Source organism: Lolium perenne, chromosome 7, assembly GCF_019359855.2.
Source record: "Lolium perenne isolate Kyuss_39 chromosome 7, Kyuss_2.0, whole genome shotgun sequence".
Taxonomy (NCBI): domain Eukaryota; kingdom Viridiplantae; phylum Streptophyta; class Magnoliopsida; order Poales; family Poaceae; genus Lolium; species Lolium perenne.
This window is the reverse complement of record NC_067250.2, coordinates 128,334,416-128,344,153: the sequence shown is the minus strand read 5'-3', so window position 1 is coordinate 128,344,153 and position 9,738 is coordinate 128,334,416. Positions and strand designations below refer to the sequence as shown.

At 52.6% G+C, this 9,738-nt stretch overlaps 1 protein-coding gene across 1 annotated transcript; it reads left to right on the top strand.

Annotated features, from left to right (window-relative positions):
- Window positions 1-4,205: 4,205 nt before the first annotated feature.
- LOC127318570 (subtilisin-like protease SBT1.5) lies at window positions 4,206-7,221 on the top strand. Its single transcript, XM_051349051.2, has one exon. It carries the CDS (start codon window positions 4,494-4,496, stop codon window positions 6,873-6,875), a length of 2,382 nt encoding a protein of 793 aa, XP_051205011.1. The 5' UTR covers window positions 4,206-4,493; the 3' UTR covers window positions 6,876-7,221.
- The last annotated feature ends 2,517 nt before the right edge of the window (window positions 7,222-9,738 follow it).

The following is a 9,738-nucleotide window of genomic DNA, read 5'->3' as shown; positions in this document are numbered from 1 at the left end:
AGCCCCTTACTGCCGGCGCACCACCATGTTGGCGCGCCGGTGGTAAGTTTCTTATTGCCGGCGCTGGAGCATAATGGTGCGCCGGCGGTAAGGGCAGCCATAATTTTCCCTCTACACCCCCCCTCCCCGTGGACCGCCTTTTCAGTTTTGAAAAAAATAAAAGAAAATGATAAAAATTCAAAAAATAAAATCCTTTGAACTGCCCATGTATTATGTAATCTAGCTTTCATCAAAATTGGAAAAAATGAATTTCGATATATTATGCAAAGTGGCGTCATCTTTCGGTAAAACGGGATTTCTGGTTGCATACGACCTCCGATGAAAAACTTTTTTATATCAAAATCGATCTACTCGAAATTTCCTATTCGAATTCAACCGCCTACGGCCGTTTGGAGAAAAAATGGATTCGTCAAATTCAAAACAGAAACAAGACTTTTTTCAGATTTAAGATTTGGGAGAAAAAAAGAAAAAAATTACCCCCGGCGCACCACCCTACTTGGTGCGCCGGCAGTAACCTATGGTATATATATACTCCACACCTGCATCTGCTCCTCACTTTCACATTTTTCTTCTCTTTTCCTCCTCCTCCTCCTCCTCCTCATCTACTACATCGAGCTACTGCGGCGAGCTACTCCGGCGACCTTTACTGCACCGACGGCCACGATGGCCACCGACGGCCACAACGTCCTCCGGTCTCCTCCAACACCTCCGGCCTCCTCCACTACCTCCGGCCTCCTCCACCACGTCCGGCCTCCGCCACCACGTCCAGCCTCATCCACCACCTCCGGCCTCCTCCACCAACTCCGGCCACCTCCATCAACTCCGGGCTCCCCCACCTACTCCGGGCTCCTCCACCTCCGGCCTACTCCTCCTCCTCCTACACCGACGCGATGACCTCGGGAGCTTCCACCATCATCCTGCACCTCCTGTACCTCCTACACCGGCGCAGAGACGACAACCACTGATTAGCTAGATCTAGATCTAGATTTGAATTTTTTTTTGTTTTCTTGTATAACCTACCGCCGGCGAACAAGACAGGTGCGCCGGGGATAACGCGAGTTACCACCGGCGCACCAACTGGTGCGCCGGCAATAAGCGATTATCACCGGCCTGTTCCCACCGGCGGGCTCTAGTGCGCCGGCAATAGGCCTTTTCCTTGTAGTGCATCTGCATGAGTGTTACCCATAAAATCTCCAAATCAGAGATTTATCGATGACACCATACTTTATATTTTCATTAAAAATCACTTGACCAAGGATAGATGATGATGCTCGAAGAGTTTTGCAAATACTAAGATAAATGATGGATAAAAACCACTCGACCAAAGATACATGATGATGCTCTAAGACTACGATGGGACCTGATCTTGGCGCTCTCGTTCATGCGGCCGGAGGTGTCACACCTGAAAGTAGTGTACTTCAAAGTCCGCAGCCTCTCGTCAAGGTAGGTCTTGGGGGCCTTCACCTCCTCCACTAGCAGCACCCCGTCCTTAAACGTCAAGGTCCTCAAAGTATCCAACACGGATTTGACGTAGTGGTTCACCTAGTTGTTCTATCCGGCATCATCACCTCCTAGATTGGATCCAGAGTTCGACATGGCTAAAAGCTGAAAGAACAAAACATGAAAACAAGGTTCGCCTCGAAATGATTTGGCACGAGATTAGATCGTCAAGGAGAGGTATATATTGATGGTTTTTAGGGTAAGATGAGGCGTCGAAGGCGAAATGGAGGCAATACGGAGTTCGGGGGGGGGGGGGGGGGCGGGGGGAAGGAGGTCAGGTGGCACGGCCTACAGGTGGGCCTGCACCACCTGGTCTACGTTCCTCCTAGGCACTCTATTTTGACTAATTCTTTTGTGACACAACTTAAATTTCCAAAATAATGACTTTCCTAGAATATTCGTGATATTCTAAGATGATTACCTACCTGAAAGTTACATTTTATTGATTTCTAAATTCTAGGAGGGGATATTTCTTTGCGTTCACGTCCTCGGGACTTTGGAGATTTAACTCTTCCACCTTTCCAATGATTTTTTTGACTTGCAATATAATGTTTAAGACCCCGTCCATTAAGTACATGAGGTTTACCTTTGATATCTCCATGGAGATGGGATGGCTCCGAATTGTATACTTCTTGTATCACTAATGGCTTGTGCCATTTTAATGCCAACTTTCATGCAGAAGACTTGAAATGAGAGTTCAACACTAATACTTGGTCACCCGCATGACATAGGTGCGCATATAGGGCTCGAGCATTGAGCCGAGAAGAGAGAATGGATTTGGAACTTTTCCTTGCAGAGGGGTAGCTATGTAACACAATCACCAACTTACAAAAATCCCCCGCATCGGTTCGTCGTTTAAACATAACCCCCTGAACCCTAGACAGGTGGGTCTGAAAGTCACCAAGCCAACCAAGACAACATGTGACACATCGAAGTGGCCGTCGCTAACTTCGCGAGACATACTTAGTTACTGTAAATTGCATATTCCAAAGGTCAGTGACCGTAACGAAAAAGTGCGTCAAGTTTGAGTACCGTGGGTGTATTTTATTCTTAGTTTAAACCATATGTAGGTTAGTTCTGGTTTCCATGTGAAATTTATTTTAGATAGTCCTTTGTTTTTTAGCTCTCTTTTTCACATTATGGTGGGCTCCTAGGTGAACTTATGCAAGCCTCTGGATTGCGACATAGGTTGCTTCATGTGGTTTTTATCTCTGTTTGTCACTTTATGGTGGGCTCCCATGTGAACTTATGCAAGAAAAGATGATTTCATTGCTAGCGAAGCGGTGCCATTTCATTTCATTATGCGCCGGTACCTCGGCATGTGCCAACGTTGAATTGGTTTTGTAATGGAGATCTGGATTTTGGGGATTCCATTTGGGGAGGGGGCATTGGCCCCCTTAGTCATCACAAAGACATTACGACCACTTGCTAGTATAGATGGAGTAGGTAGAACACATCTCGTCGAGATGATGGCGGGATGAAGGTCTTATTTCTCTTTATGGGCCTAGTCGTAATTCTCCTCATGATCAACTCAGTCGTGGCGGCTGATCCAGCACTGAACACCAACATCCAGGTGTGCCCCAGCGGCTGTTGGGGGTGCCTCTCCTAGGACGCCGTGCCCCAGCGGCTGTTGGGGGTGCCTCTCTTAGGACGCCGCAAAATACCTGATCATGCTCTAGGCTTAGTATATTTATATGTATTTAAGCAGCAATAGTAACATGAGGTCACGGGTCATCACCATCTTTGAAAAAAGTGATTGTCCCTTTCGATTGTCAATTACTTCATTTGAAGCAGGTGTGTTGTGGGTTGAGTAACAAAGATTACTTGATATTGTGGGATGTCCACATGAGCTACTATGAAATCATTCACTCAGCCACACATGTGACCTCGAGCAGGAGGACGTGGCAAAGAGTATAGAGAAGGAAGGAGGGGAGGAGGGGGGGGGGGTGAAACAAAGAGGGACTTGCAAACCTAGATGTCAACCACGAATGTTGGAAGGCTCACCGGCACTTGACCGATGAGACTAATGATGGTGGAATGCCAGGTCTAGCTAGAACATAGAATGTGGGTGAGCGATTGGCAGGGAAGAGGCGAGTGTTAGTGGCACGAATAACATGTGAGTAGTGGGAAAGGACACATATACTAGTGCCACTTTGAATATGTAGAACATCTTTCTTGGACACAAGTTATTATTAGTTATTATTATGACTGTAGGTATGTATCGTTAGACGGTTAGTTTTTACAGAATATCATGATAAGTTTTTTTTTGTTGACAGGATAAAAAAAAATTGTTGACAAAATATCATGATAAGTTTGTTCTTACGATCATGAGAGGTTGAGAACATGACAAAATTGATGCACCGATGTGTGTTGGAGAGGGTGTAGCATGAGCCGGGATGGAACTTCTCCTTTGCTACGCCGTTGCTACTTGGGATGAGAATCGAATCGAGCCTGATGTAGGGACTGCAGCTGAATGGAGGTACATGAAATATTTGTAGAAAAGAATAACTCTATTGTAAGATAAAGAGAAGCTGTCATTCCTTCAACACGGATGGTATCAGTGGAGACACGGACACACCCTCGGACGCCAAATCTGGCGTCCTTGAACCCGTGACTAGCAAAACAGCCACCATGGCTCCAAACAAGCAACTAATCTAGGGTCCAAACAAGTGCTGACCCACAGGGGGATCGGCCCATATGGCCATATCCATCCCTGCCGACCCGTCTCTACTCTGGACGATGACTCCACTCCAGTGCAGCGAGGGCCACACCCCTCCGGGAAATGGCACGGCCACCCCGGAGCAGACGATCAAGACCATTACCTCTCTGTTGCACTACACCACGGCAGAACCACGGTGTCGTCTTTACCCGAGGAGAGCCCTGCCCTCGCTTTGTGCTTTCCCCTTCGCTTCTCCACTCCACTCCACTCCCTATCCCCATTCCCCATTCCCCAATCCCAAATCCATTCTCTTGGCCCGATCCGCAGCCACGCAATGGAGGCACTCCGGCTGCTGCTTCTCCTTCTTGCTGTCGTCGTGGGCGTCTCCGGCGGCAGCGGGGCCGATGATGCAGGAGGGGCGAGGACCTACATCGTGCGGATGGATGCCGACGCAAAGCCGTCAGCTTTCCCGACGCACGCGCATTGGTACGAGTCGGCGGTGCTGGCGGCGTCCGGGGGCGGGGACTGGCCGGAGGGCGGCCCGCTGATCCACACCTACTCCGCCGCGCTCCACGGCTTCTCCGCGCGGATGTCCCCGTCCGCCGCCGCGTCCCTAGCGACCGCTCGCGGCGTGGCGGCCGTGGTGCCGGAGCGCGTCCGCCACCTCGCCACCACGCGCTCCCCGCGGTTCCTCGGGATGCTCTCCTCCCCGCCCTCAGCCATCCTCGCGGACTCCGACTTCGGGTCCGACCTCGTCATCGCCATCATCGACACCGGCATCTCGCCCACGCACCGCAGCTTCAGCGACCGGGGCCTCGGCCCGGTCCCGCCGAAATGGCGCGGCGTGTGCGCCTCGGGGCCCGGCTTCCCGCCCAGCTCCTGCAACCGCAAGCTCGTCGGCGCCCGCTTCTTCTCCGCCGGGTACGAGACCACCTCCGGCCGGATGAACGAGAGCGCCGAGATCAGGTCCCCGCTCGACAACGACGGGCACGGGACGCACACGGCCTCCATCGCCGCCGGCCGGTACGTGTTCCCGGCCTCCACCCTCGGCTACGCGCGCGGCGTCGCCTCCGGGATGGCCCCGAAGGCGCGCCTCGCCGCCTACAAGGTGTGCTGGGCCGGCGGCTGCTTCGACTCCGACATCCTCGCCGCCTTCGACGCCGCCGTCGCCGACGGCGTCGACGTCGTCTCCCTCAGCGTCGGCGGCGTCGTCGTGCCCTACTACCTCGACGCCATCGCAATCGGGGCCTTCGGCGCCACGGAGGCCGGGATCGTCGTCTCCGCTTCCGCCGGCAATGGCGGCCCCGGCGGGCTCACCGTCACCAATGTGGCGCCCTGGATGACCACCGTCGGCGCTGGGTCCATGGACCGCGCCTTCCCGGCCAATGTGCGCCTCGGCAACGGCCAGGTGCTCGACGGCGTCAGCGTCTACGGTGGGCCCGTGCTCCAGGCCGGCAAGATGTACGAGCTGGTGTACGCTGGGGCTACAAACACCGGCGCATCACCGTCCGCCGCGGACGGCTACTCGGCGTCGATGTGCCTCGACGGTTCACTCGACCAGGCGGTCGTGCGCGGGAAGATCGTGGTTTGCGACCGCGGCGTGAACTCGCGCGCCGCCAAGGGCGACGTGGTCCACCGCGCGGGCGCCGTCGGGATGGTGCTCGCCAACGGTGCGTTCGACGGCGAGGGCCTAGTGGCTGACTGCCACGTGCTCCCCGCCACCGCCGTCGGCGCCGCCTCCGGGGAGAAGCTCCGGAAGTACATTGCGTCGTCCACTCCGCAGAAGCCGGCCACGGGCACCATCCTCTTCCAAGGGACTCACCTCGGCGTGCACCCAGCGCCGATGGTGGCGGCGTTCTCGGCGCGTGGCCCGAACCCCCAGTCTCCAGAGATCCTCAAACCGGACCTGGTAGCCCCCGGTCTGAACATCCTCGCTGCATGGCCCAGCGGCGTTGGCCCGGCCGGCATTCCCTCAGACGGCCGCCGCACGGAATTCAACATCCTCTCGGGCACCTCCATGGCTTGCCCGCACATCTCCGGCCTCGCCGCGCTGCTCAAGGCCGCGCACCCCAGCTGGAGCCCAGCAGCGATCAAGTCGGCGCTCATGACCACGGCCTACCTCAAGGACAACAGCAACGGCACCATGATCGACGAGTCCACCGGCGCGGTGGCCGACGTGTTCGACTTCGGCGCCGGGCACGTCGACCCGATGCGCGCCATGGACCCTGGCCTCGTCTACGACATCGGCCCCGCGGACTACGTCAACTTCCTCTGCAACCTGAACTACACCGAGCAGAACATCCGCGCGATCACGCGGCGCCCGGCCGACTGCCGCGGCGCGCGCCGCGCCGGCCACGCCGGCAACCTGAACTACCCGTCTATGTCCGCCATGTTCGTCGCGGATGGCACCAATCCGACGATGAAGACGCACTTCATCCGGACGGTGACCAACGTCGGCGGTGGCAGGGCGGTGTACCGCGCGGCCGTCAGGGCGCCCGAGGGGAGCACCGTGACGGTGCAGCCCAAGCAGCTGGTGTTCCGGCGCGACGGGCAGAAGCTGAGCTTCACGGTGCACGTCGAGGCCGCCATGCCGACGCAGGCGAAGAAGATGGAGCCCGGGAGCTCGCAGGTGAGGAGCGGGGCCCTGACGTGGAGCGACGGCAGGCATGCCGTCGTTAGCCCGATCGTCGTGACACTGCAAGCGCCAGTGCAGTAGGCAAGCTCGTCGTGAAAAGATCGATCGAGCCAAGTGAAGTGAAACACGATGGATCTCTTTGTGTTGTGCTACGGCATTGCTCGGTAGACCATAGACTCTGTAGACTCGAGAACTCCAGCTCAGAGTTCTTTGATCCTTCCCATCTTGCTCCAATCTTCCGTGGGCAAAGCCACTGTGTGGTTTTCCAGGTGTACAATGTGAGGCTTTTTAAGTGGTTTATGGTGCGTGTAGAAAAGGAGAAAGGTGCCTATGACCTGACCTCACATGGGTGCGTGTACATATGATTGTGAAATGTCAAATGGGGGTAATGTGGAGTACTGCTTTGGTACTTTGATTGGACTCGGAATCCTGCTTTCAGTTCGTCCTCTGCATTTCAATTTTGGAAGGAGATGGAGGGAAGAAGGGAGGCACGGAAATGCACACAGTGGTAGGGACTAGGGAGCAGAATGTCCGGCGCGTCGCTTTTCCAAAGGCGTTGCGGTAATCAATTACGGCGCATCGATGGCAGCAAAGGACAAGATGGTGCACCAGTTCAATGCAGAGAGACAAATGGAGGATGTGATTGCGCAGAACATGCTGCTCGTAATGGCCGTTTTCCGAACAAAAATATATCTCAGTTTTAGATCATCTCGAGCGGGCCAACCCATTTTGAACATCCTTTTGTAGTCGGTTCGGTCAAGCTACCTCAATTCCCTCATGCTGATCAAGCAATTCCCAGAGGCTGACATCAAAAAGGGAAAATGGTGATAGACCAACGACAGAGCTTTAAGAAGGTTCACCAGATGGAACCTACAAAGAAGAAGGTGCGCCAGAAGTGGTTGCCACCAGAGAGTAACGAGGCAAAGCTGAATGTGGATGGCGCGTTTTCGACTGACGGTCGTGCAGGTATTGGTATGGTAATGCGGGACTCTAATGGTGTGGTTATTTTTGCTGCGTGCAGGAAAATACAACAGTGCCAGGATGCAACAGAGGCTGAGATACAAGCGATCGAGGACGGACTACAACTAGCGCTGCAGTGGTCACAGGTGCCTTTCAACGTGGAATCTGACTGCTCCGAGGCCATCCAAATGATCAAGCAATCCTCCCCAAATATTTCAGCTCACGCGTTTCGTATCAATGTGATTCGAGAATTACTTAGGGAAAGAGATAGTAGGCTAATAAAAATAAATAGAGAAGCGAATACTGCCAGCCATGAGCTTGCAAGGTTAGGCAGGGTTCAAGGTAGAACGGAGATGTGGTTGGGCGAATCTCCCCCGGAGATCGCTGATGTGATTGTAAAAGACTGTATTTCTGTGTTTGGTTAATAAAATTCTCTTTCCCCCGCAAAAAAAAAGTTTGAATCTCGAGCGGGGCAACCCATTCTAGACATCATTTGTAGCTGGTCCGATCATGTTCAAATCGGAAAATGGCTGTCCAGCCACATGTGTCCCTTTGGGTAGGAGCGGCCCAATGCATTTGGTCCGCTAGGGTTGGCATATTGTTTGCTCCCAAATTTCACATAATATACCAATTTGTAAGGTAAAAGAGGTAGCATAGACTAATAATATACCCAAAAGGCAACTTTAAAGAGATTAACTTGTTCTCACAAATAATGCCTTATACATGTGCAAAAGTACGGTAGAGATAGATAAATGTGATCAAACATCGTGTTGGAGGATGATGGATCTCTCCTTCTCGAACCATGCCATTTGGCCCGCATCCATGACGCTCAAGTTGGCGAGCATGATTCGGCTCTCCTCCGCGAGCAACTTGGCCTTATCGTCAACCAACTTGGATTCGGTGGCAAGCTTTTGGACTTGCAGAGCTTGTTTGGTGAGGTCGATAAAGGTGGCACATGCGGCTTCTTTCTCTCAACACTGTTTCTCCTCCCTCCTGAGAATGGCCTCCTCCTCGGCCATCATCGTCTCCAATGTCTCAATCAATGCAAGCGCTGAAGCATCACACTTGAGATCAGCCTTGGTGGCCTTATGGCCCCTTGGCTGAGATGGAAGGGGGCCCTTGCTTGGGGCTTCCTCTTCATCATCTAGGTCCACCGCCACAGGAGCTCTACCATTCTTGATGCTGATCTTGTAGGCCCCATAGCCAAGCCACCACTCTGTAGAATTTTTGACCACCCTCCAACAATGGATCATGTGCTAGCCCTTCTTACAACTTGCCTTGGAGACATCCAAGGCACTAAGCACCTACTGATGAGTTGGTTTTCCTACGCAAACAACAATTGTTTAACATGGCAACAACAGGGTTATTGTAGTACTAATAGCGAGAATTATCTCCCAGTATGTATCGTCCCTTATGAGCTTTGCAGAATGGTATCCACTCTACCCCGTAGCCACGTTGGCATGTAGCCACATTCACAACCAAAACGGTGTTTGGAAATAACTATTGTATAAGTTGCTAAGTATATGGTATTTGATGATGGTTTAAACTAGTGCATAAGTAAATACTAAATGGATGAGTGCAATGAGAAGTTAAGTGTGGAGATATTCAGTTCATGGTGATAGTGAATGTGCCAAATGAAATAAGTGGGATAAGTGAGTCATAATTCTTCATATGAATATGCAAGTAGGCAAGCAACCCGTAATTAGTTGGACTCCACTGGAAGTTTTCATCCAACACCCATGATTCCGCAGTGCATCGCTCAGCAGCCCTGGCTAGCATTGTGATTAAGGTCATGCGACCTAATCAGGGCCTTAAGCTCTATGGTTCCTTGTTATTCCTCGAGTAATACTAGATCCCCTTTGATATCTTCCCTGTCACTAGGAGGTTGCCGGTTTACTAGCAAACAAGTTTTTATCTATGAGGGTCTTAAAATCATGTTTCATGGATCCTTAATAATAGATAACAAGCATTGCACACACATAGG

Excerpts from the sequence above, each read along its gene's own strand:
- LOC127318570 (XM_051349051.2), top strand. The coding sequence starts at position 4,494 with ATGGAGGCACTCCGGCTGCTGCTTCTCCTTCTTGCTGTCGTCGTGGGC.